Consider the following 16,193-nt stretch of genomic DNA (forward strand, 5'->3'; position numbering starts at 1 on the left):
AACTGATACTGGCACTAGAGATGTGAAACAGTGCGCCACCAGGCCGCACTATTTCTGATTATTTCTGTCCCCCACGGAAGATTAACTGATACTGGCACTAGAGATGTGAAACAGTGCGCCACCAGGCCGCACTATTTCTGATTATTTCTGTCCCCCACGGAAGATTAACTGATACTGGCACTAGAGATGTGAAACAGTGCGCCACCAGGCCGCACTATTTCTGATTATTTCTGTCCCCCACGGAAGATTAACTGATACTGGCACTAGAGATGTGAAACAGTGCGCCACCAGGCCGCACTATTTCTGATTATTTCTGTCCCCCACGGAAGATTAACTGATACTGGCACTAGAGATGTGAAACAGTGCGCCACCAGGCCGCACTATTTCTGATTATTTCTGTCCCCCACGGAAGATTAACTGATACTGGCACTAGAGATGTGAAACAGTGCGCCACCAGGCCGCACTATTTCTGATTATTTCTGTCCCCCACGGAAGATTAACTGATACTGGCACTAGAGATGTGAAACAGTGCGCCACCAGGCCGCACTATTTCTGATTATTTCTGTCCCCCACGGAAGATTAACTGATACTGGCACTAGAGATGTGAAACAGTGCGCCACCAGGCCGCACTATTTCTGATTATTTCTGTCCCCCACGGAAGATTAACTGATACTGGCACTAGAGATGTGAAACAGTGCGCCACCAGGCCGCACTATTTCTGATTATTTCTGTCCCCCACGGAAGATTAACTGATACTGGCACTAGAGATGTGAAACAGTGCGCCACCAGGCCGCACTATTTCTGATTATTTCTGTCCCCCACGGAAGATTAACTGATACTGGCACTAGAGATGTGAAACAGTGCGCCACCAGGCCGCACTATTTCTGATTATTTCTGTCCCCCACGGAAGATTAACTGATACTGGCACTAGAGATGTGAAACAGTGCGCCACCAGGCCGCACTATTTCTGATTATTTCTGTCCCCCACGGAAGATTAACTGATACTGGCACTAGAGAGTTAAGGGCACAGTCTCTGGATCCAGACTGCCTGAGATCATGAGTCAAGTTTAGCTACTGAGTAGTTGTGTTACTTTGGGCAAGTAACTTAACCTCTCTGTGCCTTAGCTGTGTTGCCTTGGGCAAGTTACTTAACCTTTCTGTGCCTCCATTTTCTCATCTGTAAGAGCTCATTGACTTCATAGGGTTATATTAATCGTCCTAAATGGGTAAAAAATGGCTCAGAACAGTTTCTGATACACAATAAGTACTCAATAAATACTAACTTATTACTAAGGTTAGAACTTATTTGTCCTTATTCCTCTTCATACCAAGCACAGTCTGGCATGTAGATGCTCGATAAATGATTGATAACTTGTATACTTTTTGGTCTCCATAGTTTTTGACCTTCACCTTGGTCCCAAAGCACTGGCATGGAGTTAGTTACCTGAGAGGTCCCACAAAGGTCTGAGGTTAGTTAGCAGGTGATAAAGAGGGGTTGGGGACACTGGACTCCTAACTAAAGTGGCAGAGGTGCTAAAAGAGATGCAAAGGCAGCAGAGTTGCTGACGGTAGGGAGTATATCATTTATTGACCCTCTGTTTTCCCATCACTGGTCAGTGCTCTTGACTCGTAGGACAACTGGTACAGAACTGCAAGGGATCATTCCCAGCTCTGTGATCACCAGATCTACGAGCTCTGGGGGAGTTACATCATAGACCAAATTCAACAACCGTAAGGATGGGTGGTTCTGCCAGTTAGCCAGGGCCACATGTTCTCCCCGCTCACACTGCAGATCATCAGGGTCATCTGCAATAAGAGGTATACCCATTATATACTTTTAGAAAAAAAGTTGTACTTTAACCTCCCCCTCTCAGATCTTCTCAGGTCCCTCTGGAAGCTTGTCTCCTATCCTCCTTACCTAGCTCATTAGAGACGAAGGCATCAGTCTGCACGCGCTCACAAAACTTGTATGTTTCACAGCAGACTAGCACTGGCACGTTATGGGCTCGAGCAACCAGGGCCAGCTGTGCTGTCCCTACCCGTGACATCACAGACCCATTGGCCAGGAGTGCATGAGCTCCCAATAGTACTTTAGAAACCTGTTTGTTTTGAAGAGTGAGGAAGGGGAAGAAAAAAAAAAAAAGCCATATGTTAGATAGATGCAGAATAAGGTCCCCCACTTCTGTGTCTAGGACAGCATTAAGACAAGTAACAAATCTTAAGGATGGCTCCTCTTCTTGGAAAATGCCAGACCACTGACCCACAAAACCTCCCACAGGAAAACTAAACTTTGAAATTACTTTTGTCCTGATCCCTTTTGGTGGATGCTGGTTTATCATAATGTTCTTGCAATAGCTAGACTATGCTATAGCAGGCTGTAGGTGTTTTTCATATTAAATGTAAACAGGGCTATATAATTCCAATGTTTCTAAATAATTATAACCTTGGGAAGATGGGATTATGTCTCTTACTATACCCTTCTACCTCCAACTTTGGAGTCCCTTTCCTCTACCCTCACCTCTGGGAGCACATAAGAGGCTGCAGGAATCAGCACGTAGGAGGCAGGGACCCCAGCACGGACCAGAGAACGTAGCATGTGCTTTCCCTCCAGCCGTGGCCGGCTGTCCACCACTACCACCCGAAACCGCCGACCCTCAGTCCAAGCCTCCTGAAGAATTCGTGATACCAAAGATGAGCTAGAGTGAATGGAGAGGAGGATTCAGTTATAGATATCACTACATGATGACCAGCTCATTCATAAAGGTAAGGGTGTAGTTCATTTTTCAGATCACTCCATTCCCCAACTGTTTCATTCACAGGATCTGGACCATACCATCCGTATACCAGGATCACATCTCCATTACTGATCTTCTTGTAAGCAAAGCGTGATATTGCCTGAGCTGCAAGTACAATCTTCTCTTGTACATATCGATCAATGGCTGCTCCAAGTTCTGACTTGGCCTAAATAGAGTGAGATGCTTAGGGAACAAGAAATGGACACATTTCTTCCTCTGATTATCATGCCAAATGTTTGAATATATGTATAACAATGGGCCCAAAGGAAGCCCAAGCATAGTACAAGTCAGACTACCCCAATCACTTCCTTAACCCTTCACTAGGAAAGAATGGCTGTGTTGGCCTTCCTGGGCGTTCTGAACATGTTTCTTGACTCTACCCACAGACGCACACTTTTCTCATTCCTCATACTCACCTCCTCTTCCCGCTTGGAGCTGCTCACAGCGGTGATTTCCTTGTTAAGGAACTTGATGGCATTGCACATGCTCGCTGACAGGGGACGGCACTGAGTCAGGAAGCTACAACGACAACACCTTACATTCATGCAACTTATTACAACTTAAAAGCTTTCATTTAAAAAAATGTCTTTAAAAAGAAAACAGAGAACCGGGGCTGGAGAGTTAGCTCAGTTGGGTAGAGCACGACCTTATATAACACCAAGGTCACGAGTTTGGATCCCCATACAGGCCAGCCGCCCAAAAAAAAAGAAAATAGGAAAATACAAAAATATAGTGAAAGAGGAAGAGAAAGAGTACAAAAAAGGAAAAGGACTAGATGAGGTGGCAGTGGACTTGCAGTTGTTGTCCTTACCTAATGTAGGGTTTCAGTTTATTTACTAGATCCCTTGAGAGTTCCTCATTGGGAGGCGTTGTATAATCCTGAATCACCTATAGAGTACACAAGTTGATCAGCAAAATGTCCTTTAATAAAGGTTTCTGAAAGGGAGATATGGATGGGTAGGCTTCACTGAGGAAAGGGTTCTGTGGGTGGGGGTCATTCTCTCTTTCCCTCAGAAATTACTTTGGGTGAGAGAAGCTGGGGTAGTGTTGGGGAATGTGGGGTTGGGTCATAAACAAAACAGGACAGGGCATACCTGCTGCAAGGCATGAAGTAGGGCAATACACCGGGCATTGGAGCCGCTGACCAGGCCCTCGGAGTACTGCAGGCCAAGTCGCACCATGGCTGGGTGGATCACAGAGGATGGGATGCTGATGGGATGGCAGTATCACATACTTTGCAACGGAGCTTGAGCAGCTACTGCCCACCTGCCCCTGATGAAAAGGACCTTCCTTCACTAGCACAGACTCCCCCATTTCCTCTAGAGTTTTGCCTTGAGTTCATACTTCTTCCCACAGATCCCATCTCAAACATCCACCTACTTTCAGTACCAAGTTACTTAAACTCCTCAGAGTTAAAAAGCTATGACAATTTCATAGGATCCTACCTCATATACTGGGTCAGAGAATTTTGTCTGCTGTATTGGGGTAGATGGGAGAAGAGACTGACTTTGGATCCATAATCCTTTCGGGTAGGAACCTTGACAAAACAAGGCAACAGGACCAATGGCCCAGAGTTAAAACATTGGATGAAGCTGGAAAGCAAGTGAACAGTGAGACTACTCTGATCCAAATACTCATTCTTCCCCGGGGTCTCATTTTACCCCAAGTACCTTTCCTCCCTCGCTCCGGCCATGCACCAAAACCACTTCCTACCTGTTGTCGCTCTGGTTTTTTAACAAGCTTTCTCAGAAGTGCGGGGTCATCAGCCTGAGTGTACTCAGGGAGACGCTTCACTCCTAAAAGATAATGGTCATGTTTTCAAGATGCTGTAGGTCCCCACATGGGTAATTTGTTCTTAAGGGCATAAGAGGCATGAAGAGAAAAAGGATGGGGGAAAAAAGCAAGGGAGAACAGAGTAGAACAAGAAATAGAGGTAGGAGGGGATTGAGAAAAGAATTTTGAACTATAGGCACCAAGATAAGAGGGGGAGGACAGAGCTGTTTTACTATGGGAAGCTTGAGCTGGCACAAGAATTAGGAGTAACAGAGATCTTGATATGAAGGGAAGATACCTGAGGGGGTCTCTCCAGCTGTGCTGGGGCAGGCCTGAGGAGGTGGCCCCCCTCGCTCTCCTTTGTTTGCCTGTTTCAGGGCCCGCTCAGCCTCCTGCTTGGCTCGCCGCTCAGCACGAAGTTCTGCCTTACTCCGACCAGCTGGAACTTTCTCCCCAGGAGTGCCCAACTGACTGCCAGGTCCTGGTAGTTCTCTGGTTGGATCTACTAAGGGTATAAGGAAGAGGTGTCCAAGCCCCAGACAGGTGATATCTAGTGCCCCAGCAAAGTTTCTCTCCCTGTTTATCTAAACTTCTTCACTTTTCACTTGCTCAAACCAACTTTGTCCTGACTCCCTGTCCTCTCTCCTACCACATCCCTCTACCAGCTCCACACCCCAGCCCTTTAAAAAGCACCCCGCACCTTGACATTGGGCTGCAGATACAGCAGAGCCAGTTTCTGGTTCTGTCCCCTTTTCTTCCTTCCGTTTCTTCTTCTGTTGTTTCTTTTCCTTGCGAAGCTGAAGCTTCTCTTCTTGGGTCATATCCCTTCCCGCTGCCTGAGACACAGACATAAAATACGTCTCTTCCACAACAACCCAAAGGTTAGTAAACACCACTGGATGCTTACAAGACCCCCACCAGGTTAAGACCCTAATGCTCCTCACTTTCACGAGCTACCTGTTACAAGCTTACATCCCACAGGGGTCGAAGCTTTTCCTCCAGGGTCACAGTGACATGCCGTTAGGGTTGAAAGAACCCTGTAAAATCTCCTGGCTTTACTAAGAAATAAACTGAAAGGATGGGAGTTGGGGCGGAATGCAGCTGACACAGCCTCCTGCGTAGCTCTCGGCAGGCGGCTTGGGAGGTCACCCTCACTTACCCCAGGACGAGGAGATAGCTCCGACTTCATCCCGGATCCCGAGTCTGTATCAGAAAACAGAGCACAAAGTGAGCCAGAGAGGCTCCGGGAGGGCTTGGGAGGACTGGTCCTCGGCGCAGTTGGCTGCTGGGTTGGCATGACCACGGCTCCACCGCCAGGCGCGAGGCGAGCCAGGCAGGGATCCGCGTGGGGACGCGCTGCGCTGCACGATCAAAGGGAAGGCGGGGAGGGGAGAAAGGAGGGGCCACCCAGCCTTCTCACGGGAAACAGCCGGTACGCGGCACGGGGCTGCGTCCAGACTATGTGGACCAGAGGCCGGCGTGCCGCCGGAACTGAACGACAGGGCCCAAAGCAGCTCAGGACACAGCGCTAGCCGTCCGGAGCTCGTCGGCTCGCGTACCTGTTGGAGCGCCCGGCCCGCCACTCACCCTTGCGAACAGCCACAACCACAGCAGCCATCACCCTCCGCCCTAAGCTCTGCCCGCCGCAGTCACTGGGCCGTCCCAGTGCTCTGATCCGCCAGCCGCCCCACGCAGCCGCAAGAGGACTACAATCTCCAGCGTGCACTGGGGCCCCGTCCCGGGCTACGGGTCGCGATGAGGGTCATTTCAACTTTGCGCCGGCGTGCCGCCGTAACTGAACGACAGGGCCCAAAGCAGCTCAGGACACAGCGCTAGCCGTCCGGAGCTCGTCGGCTCGCGTACCTGTTGGAGCGCCCGGCCCGCCACTCACCCTTGCGAACAGCCACAACCACAGCAGCCATCACCCTCCGCCCTAAGCTCTGCCCGCCGCAGTCACTGGGCCGTCCCAGTGCTCTGATCCGCCAGCCGCCCCACGCAGCCGCAAGAGGACTACAATCTCCAGCGTGCACTGGGGCCCCGTCCCGGGCTACGGGTCGCGATGAGGGTCATTTCAACTTTGCGCTCCGACAGTCTCCTCTTGCCCTTTAGACTACAATTCCCAGCATGCCGGGAGATCTGAGCTCCAGAGCCGACGTCCTACTCCCTTCCCTCCTCCCATCTCAGGCCCCCCAAAATGGCGAGTGAGGCTGCGGGGACGCGCTGAGCAGTGGAGGCGAGCGTGCAGAGCTGCTGCGGCCTTCACAGTCTGGATCCCGGCCTGGCCCTGTCGTAGGGAACATGCACTTTTCCATTCCTGAAACCGAGTCCCGCAGCGGGGACAGCGGCGGCTCCGCCTACGTGGTGAGGAGCGGCCGGAGCCGGGCCGGCCAGGGGCGGGGATAACGGGCCAGAGCCCTCTCGGAGCGGCCTCCGAGGCCTGGCCGCCACCCTTGGGGCCTGGGCTTGGGCCGCCGACTCCCGTTGCCCTTACTGGGAGCGCATCTCATGTCTCAGATTCGTCCAGAGGACGTCCCAGCTCTTCTAGGTCTTTTGTTCGGCTGGGTCGCCTACCCCGGCTAGGCCGCGGCTGCTCTGTTGGGCGTCGCTAGCCTTTTAGAGAGAGAGACTGCAGCACAAGCTCCCGAGTTGCCCACGTACTGGCTCTTTGGCTTTGGGACCTGGTCCTGGGGAAAACAGACTAACCCTCAGGAGATCTCGGCGCGTTACTCAGATTGAGTTGACAGACGATTTCCGGCCAGGGTTCTCAAAGGGGTAGCCCAGACCGCGACCCTAAAATGTTTGCCTGCTTTTGTGTCCTCAGGCCTATAACATTCACGTGAATGGAGTCCTGCACTGTCGGGTACGCTACAGCCAGCTCTTGGGGCTGCACGAACAGGTGGGACTGGCACCCGTGCCTTGAGGCAGCTTGAAGCCCTTTTCTACACGTGGGCATCAGTATCTCCATTTTCCTTCTGTTTGGGTTCTCGAAAGCTGTACTTCCCTTTTGATCACTGCCACAGGGGAGGGGTCTCAGGGGAAGGTCCGGTGTTTGACCTTATCTGACATTTCAGGGGAACTCCCTGAGAAGCTTAATGTCTGTAATAACTGCTCCTCCCTATACTCTCACACCTCCTTCCTGATTCTTTGTCCCGTCTTACTGCTCTTCAGCCTTTGTCCCCGCATGGAAAAACCGAACCCTAAAGCACATTCCTTCTGTCATCTGAGCTGCAACTTGAAATTTTTTTCCTTGCTTAGACAAACCACCGATTTCCTTGTGTGCTCTTTGGCTCATTTCAGTGTGTGTAACTGTCCCAGTTATCGTTACATATGTGTGATGCAGTGTTTCTTTGCCTTCCTCACCAGATTGTGAACTCTAAACTCAGTAGAGGGTCCTGGTTCTACTGATAATTAGTCGTACAACCCTTAGCAAGTTACCTAATTCTGTGGGCCTCAGTTTCTACAGCTGAAAAATGCATTCCTTGATCTTCAAGCTCCTGTTAGGCTCTAAGATGCTTGTGAAATACTTAGTTTTTTTTACCTATTTATGCACATAAATTTTCCTTATAAAGCCCTTTCCTTCCTGTGAGAGTTCAAAGAACAGTCTTGCTACATAATCATAGGTCTCCCTATGGGTCCTGGCCCCATACAACCCCTCCCCACACTGGGAAGAGGCTGACTTGTACACAATAAGATAGAACTTATATCTGGAAAAGCTCTCTTGAGATGCTATCTCTACCAAAGGAATTGTTTCCCAGATGACCAGAGTAGATAGGGGAGCCCAAGAGAACATTATGAGTCTAGATTGCTTCGTCTCATTTTCTGTTTATGTGAAGGCTTGTATCTCTTTCTCTAAATAGCTTCGGAAGGAGTATGGGGCCAATGTGCTTCCTGCATTCCCCCCAAAGAAGCTGTTCTCTCTGACACCTGCTGAGGTAGAACAGAGGAGAGAGCAGTTAGAGAAGTACATGCAAGCTGGTGAGTGGTTGGAGGGAGCTTTAGGCTGATTATGTTGAGGACTGTGGGTAGAGACTAAAAACAACTGGTTCTGTAGAAGGTCCTCAATAAACTTCTAGATCTGGGAAGGCTCTTGTTTGATTTGTTAATTAATTAGCTGAGTAAATAGGCTGCAAGGATGTGTAACTCTATATACTAGCAAAGCAATTTGGACATCTATGAGAAATACTAGTAGAACACTAAATAGTCTTAAAGCAATTTAGATTGGTGGGGAGAACTTAATTTGTATCTGATGTGCTTTAGATTAACATCCTTGTTATTTCCCTAGTTCTATAGACTGGACTCAACTAGATGGCAGCCAAGGGTGGGGCAGGTGAAGAATATATGCAAACAGTGAGTGAGGTGAGGCCAGCTGGGGGACGTGGCAGGCCACCATCAGCCCAGGAAATGGGGTCGGGGGGACCTACTAAGAGGAGGACTGGGGGAGCCAAGAGTAAGTCCTAAGTTACTAGAACATTGTTCTCTTCTCCCCACAGTTCGGCAAGACCCATTGCTTGGGAGCAGTGAGACCTTCAATAGTTTCCTGCGTCGGGCACAACAGGTAAGGCTTTGGGTGGGACTAAGGGAAGGACCTTGCTGGAGGGCCACGTCATTTTAATGACATGGCTACAGAGGAGTTATTCTGGCACCTTTTTTCATGGAATGGAGCTTCTGCTGTACCAATGAAATTAAGGAAACCCAAGCCTGTATTTAGCAGCAGCTGAGAATAGACACTAGAGAGACCTAGAAACAGAAAGGTGGGGATAGGTCAGAGGTGGGCCCTGGGCAGGGGTTAACAAGGCAGTGCCTCCCATCCCCATGTATGCTCACAACAGGAGACACAACAGGTCCCCACAGAGGAGGTCTCCTTGGAAGTGCTGCTCAGCAACGGGCAGAAAGTTCTGGTCAATGTGCTAACTTCAGATCAGACTGAGGATGTCCTGGAGGTGAGATGCTTGTTCAGCATTACCCCTCCTCCCTCTGCACCCCAGGGTCCCTGGCTTGGGGGTGACTGGAACCAGCCAGTATGAAGAGTTGTACTTCTTATCCCTATCCCCAGGCTGTGGCCACAAAGCTGGATCTTCCAGATGACTTGATCGGATACTTTAGTCTCTTCCTAGTTCGAGAAAAAGAGGATGGAGGCTTTTCTTGTGAGTTTCTCTGGACTTTACCACTTCATTATGCTTCCAGTAGTGAGTTTGCCACTCCTTCCTCCTCTCCAGCATCCCCCCCAGAATGGAGCATTTCCTCAGGACACTCCTTTCTTGATTTCCCTTTGAGTCTCATGACATTTTCCTTTTTTTTTTTTTAAACCCATAGTTGTACGGAAGTTGCAAGAGTTTGAGCTGCCTTATGTGTCTGTTACCAGCCTTCGGAGTCAAGAGTATAAGATTGTTCTAAGGAAGAGGTCAGAGCTGGGCCTAGAGGAGGGGGAGGGTGCTAGATTGGGTTATTGGTCCCCATATTGAGACAGAATAATCTGGACAATGGGGTAGCACTGGATATTTCTACCAGGCCTCCCAAGCTTCTTCCCACTATACCACCTTTAGCCCCTGATAGTTCCAGATTGCTCCTGTTTTGTCCCTATTTTCCATTCTACCTCTTGCCTTACCCTGGCTTAGCCCCATTACCCCTTTCCACCCCTTGGCCTCACAGTTATTGGGACTCTGCCTATGATGACGATGTCATGGAGAACCGGGTTGGCTTGAACCTGCTTTATGCTCAGGTGAGCTTGGAGCTGCCTCAGAACCCTTCCCCTGAAAATGACTCTGGTGCCCTACTTTCCCAAGCACACTTTCATGTCTTTGTTCCCAGTTCATGGGGAAGTTCCTAGAATACTGTCAGGGCTCCTGGCACAACCTGTACTGTCCCTACTTTATAAGCTGCTGTCAAGGACTCACTGTAAAGAGGTCACTCAGTTGTGGGGCTAGGGGTCAGGATGGACAGAGGTAACTGTGGACACTTTTCTAGGATTGCTGACTGGGAGCCCCCAACCCCCATTCCTTGTCTCCACTATAGACGGTGTCAGATATTGAGCATGGGTGGATCTTGGTCACCAAGGAGCAGCACCGGCAGCTCAAATCTCTGCAAGAGAAGGTCTCCAAAAAGGAGGTGAGTCCTGCCTCTCTGCCTCCCACCAAGGGGTTGCATTGTCTGATCTGTTCTGCTTCCCCTCCTAACCCCATATGGTAACCATTTTTCAGTTCTTGCGGTTGGCCCAGACACTGCGGCACTACGGCTACTTGCGCTTCGATGCTTGTGTGGCTGACTTCCCAGAGAAGGACTGTCCTGTGGTGGTGAGCGCAGGCAACAGTGAGCTCAGCCTCCAGCTCCGCCTGCCTGGCCAGCAACTCCGTGAAGGCTCTTTCCGGGTCACCCGCATGCGATGCTGGCGGGTCACCTCCTCTGTGAGTTGGGGTAGGAGGGGTTGGCCTTTTGGGTTGGGGGCCTGGCAAGCCTTGAGCTTCAGGAATGGGCTGCAATGCGAGGCAGGCTGGAGAGAATGAACTCAGCCTAATTCCCCTTCCTCTCCCAGGTACCGTTGCCCAGTGGAGGCACGAGCAGCCCGGGCCGGGGCCGGGGTGAGGTGCGCCTGGAACTGGCTTTTGAATACCTCATGAGCAAGGACCGGCTACAGTGGGTCACCATTACCAGTCCCCAGGTGTGAGTCCACCCTCAGGCTTCCTCTGGGCCTTTTACATACCCAAGTCTAGGGCTTGCAGGATTCCACATTAGGGGAGCCCTTGTCTTAGCGGTGCTCTAGTGAGCCTGAGCTCTCTTCTTGCCCTCAGGCTATCATGATGAGTATCTGCTTGCAGTCCATGGTAGATGAACTGATGGTGAAGAAATCTGGCGGCAGTATGAGGAAGGTAAGCAGCAAGTGTGAACTAAGCAGCTGAATGGTTGTGCTCTCTGCCTTTTCTCCTAGGTGCAAGACTTCTCTTGAGATGGGGGAGAAGTAATTGAGATTCTAAAAGGGGAATGAGTAGCAAGTCTCTTTCTTCTTTTTTTTGGCGGCTGGCCAGTACAGGGATATGCACCTATGACGTTGGTATTATAAGGCTGTACTCTAACCAACTGAGCTAACCAGCCAGCCCTCTAAAGGGGGAGTGATTCCCACCATCATCAGTGCTTGTGTCTGTCCCCAGATGCTGCGCCGACGGGTGGGGGGCACCCTGAGACGCTCAGACAGCCAGCAAGCAGTGAAGTCCCCACCGCTGCTTGTAAGTATCACCCCCTGGTCCACACCCTGGCTCCCAGCCTTCCCTCACCTCCCCCAGTGAGTCTCTAACACCTCTGCCTCCTCTTCCCCAGGAGTCACCTGATACCAGCCGGGAGTCCATGGTCAAACTCTCAGTGAGTTACAGGGTTGGTGAGGTTGGTGTTTGTAGGGGATCTTGCAGACTCAAGCCCTCTGATCGCTACCCTGCCTTTGTTACAGAGTAAACTGAGTGCTGTGAGCTTGCGGGGGATTGGCAGTCCCAGCACAGATGCCAGTGCCAGTGATGTCCATGGCAATTTCGCCTTCGAGGGCATTGGAGATGAGGATCTATAATCTCCACTGCTTGGATGTCTGCCCTCTCTATCCCAGAGGAATTTACAGAAATTTGCCCTGTGCCTGTATCCCCCAAGCTGGGGGGGTCTTTTCCTTTCCCCATCCTCCTTTCCCCTTTTCTCCTCTTGGCCAGGGGCCTCCTAACCCACCTTCCCTTCCCCACTGGGCTGGCTGCACAAAGGATTGCCCCCTGTCTTTTCAGAGCTGGCCCTTGATGCCAAATTAGCATTTAGTATTTTGCACAAAGTCCAAGGGACCATGGCTACCTGCCTTGGGGAGGAACCACAGCTCCCCATGGGCTGCTTCTGGCCTCTCAGGGCCATGGGCCAAGGGGATGGGCAGAGGTCTGTGTATGGTCTGGCCCAGCTCCCCATCATTAAACTCAGCCTGATTGCTGCTTACCTCTGGTTCCCTCTCAGTGCCCCTGCTTCCCCCATCACAGCATGGACTACTATGCGAAGGCTGAGGCCAAACTGTGCTTGCCACTGCCAATTCAGCATAGACATGGCTTTGTTAGTGTTTCCTTTATTATAAAGCACTGAAATAAGTTAAATAAACAGGTGGGAGGCTGGGCAGTCCCCCAGCCAGTTTGTCCACAGCCCCTGGAAGCAGTGGAGGTGAATACAGAGCCCTTCTCACTGTGCTCATGAAGTGCATCAGTCAAGGCAAGGCCCCTGGTCCATATGGGCCCCTGCCCATGTGGTTTGGGCTGATCCATATGGTACCTAGATTAGTCTGTGTGGAGCCCCTGGCCAGCGGGGGAGGAAGAAGGTGGCTTCTGGTCCGTCTGTATAAAATATACAGGAGGGTTGGGGCTAATCCATAGGGCCCAGGGGAAGAAGAACCTAGTTCAGGGTGAGTCTGTATGGAGAGCCCGACTACCAGCAGCACCCAGGGCTGTCGGACCCCGAGAGCTCAAAACAGAGGGTGGACTATGAGGTGGGGCCCAGCCCTCAGAGGCAGAGAGGCCAGTCCCTCCTGCCCCACCGTGGCCATGCACCTTCTGGTGGCGCTTGTAGTTGTCCCAGTGGCCTGTGGTGTAGGCGCAGGTAGCACAACGGAAAGGCTTCTCGCCTGTGTGCCGCAGCATGTGGCGTTTGAGGTTCATGCTCTGGTTGCAGCTGTAGTTGCAAAGGCTGCACCGAAAAGGTTTGTCACCAGAATGGATGCGACCGTGACGCTTGAGGTTAGCCAAGTTGCCACAGGCATAGGGGCAGAGGGGGCACTTGTAGGGCTTCTCTCCTGTGTGGACGCGCTGGTGCCGTTTCAGGTTATCCAGATGAGCAGAGGCATAAGGACAGCGGGCACAGCGGAAGGGCTTCTCACCACTGTGTGTCTTCATGTGCCGGGCCAGGTGGTTGGGATAGTGAGTGGCAAAAGGGCAGAGGCTACAGGCAAAGCCTTTGTCACTGGGACCCTGGGGCCCCCCACTGGCACCCCCTCCAGCCTCTCCTCGCATGCAGCGCCCACACATGGCAGCTCCCAGCCGACTGCCCTCACCCTCCTCCAGCTCTTGTCCACAGCCCCGGCAAGTCCAAGGGAACAGCAGCTCTGGCAGTGGTTCTGATCCAGTCCCACACAGGCCCTCCCCTTCACCCCGCAGCTGCCCACAGTCTGGCAGGAAACTGGCACCACCTGGTGGCACATGGAGGCTCAAATCTGGAAGGAGCAGAGCATCTGTGGGGACAAGAAGACCTGGGCTGTGAATCTAAGTATCCCCAGAGCCAACCACCCATGTCCCAGGATCTTTGGTCCCTGGCTTTTTACCTTCAGATCGCTGAGGCACTGCCCCCTCCTGCTCTGTGGGACTGGGAGGCCGGGTTGGTCGTGGAGCACAGCAGCGGAAGCCACAGGTCGGGCATGGAGGAGTGGGGGGCCCCGTGTGGGTACGCTGATGCCGCCTCAGGTTGCCCAGGCTGCTGCAGGCAAAGGGGCAGTGGGGACAGCGGTAGGGCTTCTCGCCAGTGTGGGTGCGAGTATGTCGTGTCAGGTTGACGAGCTGGGCTGAGGCGTAGGGGCAGCGGCCACAGCGGAACGGCTTCTCCCCGCTGTGTGTCTGCATGTGCCGCTTCAGGTGGCTCGAGTAGTGGGACACGAAGGCGCAGAGGCGGCATGAGTACAGTAGCCGTGGGGGCAGCGGGGGCCCCCCACCCGGCCCTCCTGCCCCACAGCATGGCCCCTCACCTGTCAGCCCCCCACACAGCTGGCAGGCTGGGCCTGGCCTCTCACCCCTGGCCTCCCCTGGCCCCCTTGCTGGCTCTTCAACTTCACTCTCAGCACTTAGTGCCCGGCCGCCCCCAGACTCATCGTCGCTCAGTCCATAGGGAAGCCCAGGCCTGGCCCCCAGAGAGTCTCCTGGTGAGGCAGACATGAGAAGAGACATCAGCATGAGGTAGGACCAGGCTCCAAACTCTGCCTTTTTCACTTATGGTCTCCCTACTTGCTTGGCCATGCCTTTCTCTTAGCTTTGGTGATCCCTGTAATTCCCTCCTAGGGATCGAGGCCTCCCCTCCAGTGACTCCAGAAAACTCAACATGAATTGTCTACCTCAAAGCCTGGACTAACCCAGTGATGGTAGAGTTGAGCTGTACTTAGTTCCACTGAATGGAAAAGGATCAAGGGCTCACAATGGACCACAGATTGAAATGAATCAATAATGTTATTCTTGGGATAAGAAAGTAAAAATACAAAAGGCAGAGAGGCCTGAGACCTTTTTCTATGGTTTGTATTAGTAAGACCCCTTTTAGTATGGAGCTGATTATAAAATAAAACCTGTCTCAAGAGTGAGACAGAATTTGGAGGGAAGTGGAAACAATGAGAGTAATACGTGTAGTACCATTTGGATGCCCAAAGGATGAATCCTTTTACATGGATTCCCTCAATGACTTTCAAAAACATCCTTCATAAGTGCCATAAGTGGGCAAGTAGTGCAGCAAATTAGGGCAGGGTGATGTTAAGAGCACAGGGAAGAGGAATGTGGAAGGATACTTAAGGGCAAAGACTAAAACCTCTCAATACAAAAGGAGCTTGTGATGCAGGTGAAAGGGAGTTAGATTAAACATAAGTACTAGCTTGAATGATTTACAGAGATGTTGCTTCCCTGAACGTCTTAAACACACATAAGGAATAGGCTAGGGAAGGGGGGCATGGGCACCTACTTTTAACCAATTGCTCCATGTGATTCACTCACCCTCCCATTCATACCACCTTTGGACCAGGCCCCAAAACTTCACCTAAAAGGGATGAAGCTGACTAGACCATTAAGCAAATGAAGTAATCTAGCTCAAATTTAAACTAAACCAGCCCTACGTTGTGGCAGGAAATGGTGCTTTGCTCACTAACACTAAACCTTAAGCTGCTTCCTGAAGGACTGGGGCCCCCAGCAGTCACTAATCCTTAACCAAGTCCCCAAGACCCACCTTCAGAGTCTCTCTCGAAGCCCATGAGCTGATCACTGTTGCCGTCACCTTCCTCCTCTTCCTCTTCCTCCTCAAACTCCAGATCTTGGCCTAGTAGCAAATCACTCTCCAATACCAGGGCTCCCGGTCCTTCGTCGAGAGAGTCCTCAGTATCCACTGAAGAGGGGAGAGGGCTTGTGGATTCTCCCTCCGGAGCTGTGCCCATCATCCGCACCCAGCCCTCGTGGACCGCACTTCCCGTACTCATTGACCCTCTCGGGTTTCCTTAGTACCTCGGTGGGAAGCTGAGTCCAAATCGTCCACCCCATCCCTCAGGAGTCCCCCTCCACCCTGACCTGAACCCACTCCACTGACCCCACCCCCTCCTCTCCCCTCAAGGCCCCTGACCCCTGACCTTTGACCCCCTCGCATTTCACGGGCTGCGGGTGGCTTTGCTTCCTTCGGGGCATCGTGACCGGCTCCAGCCCGACGCGCCTCCGGCCTCTGGCCGCCCGGCCCCGCCCCTCCCGACTCGGCCCACCCGCCTGTCCTTCCTCTCAGGGCCTGCGGGTCGCCCCCATGCAGCGGCGCGGGCCCTGGGCTGCCCCCGGCCGTGGCCCTGGCGCCCAGCTCAGGTCGCTCCCGCCGCCGCCGCCGCTTCCATTCATGGAGCCCCCT

At 52.1% G+C, this 16,193-nt stretch overlaps 3 protein-coding genes and 1 long non-coding RNA gene across 9 annotated transcripts; 2 read left to right on the forward strand and 2 right to left on the reverse strand.

Annotated features, from left to right (window-relative positions):
• Positions 1–1,559: 1,559 nt before the first annotated feature.
• LOC103599980 (translation initiation factor eIF-2B subunit delta) lies at positions 1,560–6,493 on the reverse strand. 5 transcript variants are annotated; one of them, XM_008584203.1, is made up of 13 exons: positions 6,460–6,493; positions 5,728–5,771; positions 5,269–5,404; positions 4,867–5,070; positions 4,509–4,591; positions 4,241–4,332; positions 3,890–4,004; positions 3,607–3,683; positions 3,212–3,314; positions 2,834–2,961; positions 2,519–2,696; positions 1,919–2,099; positions 1,560–1,806 (listed from the first exon to the last, which is right to left on the reverse strand). In XM_008584203.1, exons 1-13 carry the CDS (start codon positions 6,488–6,490, stop codon positions 1,607–1,609), a joined length of 1,572 nt encoding a protein of 523 aa, XP_008582425.1. In that variant the 5' UTR covers positions 6,491–6,493; the 3' UTR covers positions 1,560–1,606. The 5 variants fall into 5 exon arrangements, with proteins under 5 accessions (XP_008582425.1, XP_008582423.1, XP_008582424.1 ...); XM_008584201.1 differs by having other exon boundaries at positions 4,867–5,073; positions 6,460–6,491; XM_008584202.1 differs by lacking the exon at positions 6,460–6,493 and adding an exon at positions 6,156–6,231.
• A 134-nt stretch (positions 6,494–6,627) lies between these two features.
• Positions 6,628–12,524, forward strand: SNX17 (sorting nexin 17). Of its 2 annotated transcripts, none has more exons than XM_008584206.1 (15): positions 6,628–6,929; positions 7,390–7,428; positions 8,426–8,543; positions 9,059–9,123; positions 9,398–9,508; positions 9,622–9,712; positions 9,882–9,969; positions 10,218–10,287; positions 10,581–10,673; positions 10,766–10,969; positions 11,098–11,223; positions 11,354–11,431; positions 11,711–11,785; positions 11,877–11,918; positions 12,004–12,524. In XM_008584206.1, exons 1-15 carry the CDS (start codon positions 6,867–6,869, stop codon positions 12,115–12,117), a joined length of 1,377 nt encoding a protein of 458 aa, XP_008582428.1. In that variant the 5' UTR covers positions 6,628–6,866; the 3' UTR covers positions 12,118–12,524. The 2 variants fall into 2 exon arrangements, with proteins under 2 accessions (XP_008582428.1, XP_008582429.1); XM_008584207.1 differs by having other exon boundaries at positions 6,794–6,929; positions 7,390–7,464.
• A 102-nt stretch (positions 12,525–12,626) lies between these two features.
• ZNF513 (zinc finger protein 513) lies at positions 12,627–15,986 on the reverse strand. Its single transcript, XM_008584204.1, has 3 exons — positions 15,537–15,986; positions 13,885–14,472; positions 12,627–13,794 (listed from the first exon to the last, which is right to left on the reverse strand). The coding sequence occupies exons 1-3, from the start codon at positions 15,781–15,783 to the stop codon at positions 12,968–12,970; spliced, it is 1,662 nt and encodes a 553-aa protein (XP_008582426.1). The 5' UTR covers positions 15,784–15,986; the 3' UTR covers positions 12,627–12,967.
• On the forward strand, positions 14,423–14,929 carry LOC103599981. The gene is made up of 2 exons (XR_551345.1): positions 14,423–14,509; positions 14,612–14,929. It is a non-coding gene; the product is annotated as an uncharacterized LOC103599981 (long non-coding RNA).
• Positions 15,987–16,193: the final 207 nt, after the last annotated feature.

This window comes from Galeopterus variegatus, unplaced genomic scaffold (genome assembly GCF_000696425.1).
Source record: "Galeopterus variegatus unplaced genomic scaffold, G_variegatus-3.0.2 Scaffold3176, whole genome shotgun sequence".
In the NCBI taxonomy this organism is placed as follows: domain Eukaryota; kingdom Metazoa; phylum Chordata; class Mammalia; order Dermoptera; family Cynocephalidae; genus Galeopterus; species Galeopterus variegatus.

What these genes read in the sequence shown, in the direction of transcription:
- LOC103599980 (XM_008584199.1), bottom strand. Translation starts at nt 5,865, where the DNA reads ATGCCAACCCAGCAGCCAACTGCGCCGAGGACCAGTCCTCCCAAGCCC. An exon ending in AGCTATCTCCTCGTCCTGGG is followed by an intron (nt 5,405 to 5,727) that starts GTAAGTGAGGGT and finishes TCTGTGTCTCAG; the next exon opens with GCAGCGGGAAGGGATATGAC. An exon ending in TACTTCATGCCTTGCAGCAG is followed by an intron (nt 3,684 to 3,889) that starts GTATGCCCTGTC and finishes TGTACTCTATAG; the next exon opens with GTGATTCAGGATTATACAAC.
- SNX17 (XM_008584207.1), top strand. Translation starts at nt 6,867, where the DNA reads ATGCACTTTTCCATTCCTGAAACCGAGTCCCGCAGCGGGGACAGCGGC. An exon ending in TCCTGCGTCGGGCACAACAG is followed by an intron (nt 9,124 to 9,397) that starts GTAAGGCTTTGG and finishes TGCTCACAACAG; the next exon opens with GAGACACAACAGGTCCCCAC. An exon ending in TGAAGTCCCCACCGCTGCTT is followed by an intron (nt 11,786 to 11,876) that starts GTAAGTATCACC and finishes CCTCTTCCCCAG; the next exon opens with GAGTCACCTGATACCAGCCG.
- ZNF513 (XM_008584204.1), bottom strand. Translation starts at nt 15,783, where the DNA reads ATGAGTACGGGAAGTGCGGTCCACGAGGGCTGGGTGCGGATGATGGGC. An exon ending in CTTCGAGAGAGACTCTGAAG is followed by an intron (nt 14,473 to 15,536) that starts GTGGGTCTTGGG and finishes CTGCCTCACCAG; the next exon opens with GAGACTCTCTGGGGGCCAGG. An exon ending in AGTGCCTCAGCGATCTGAAG is followed by an intron (nt 13,795 to 13,884) that starts GTAAAAAGCCAG and finishes TTGTCCCCACAG; the next exon opens with ATGCTCTGCTCCTTCCAGAT.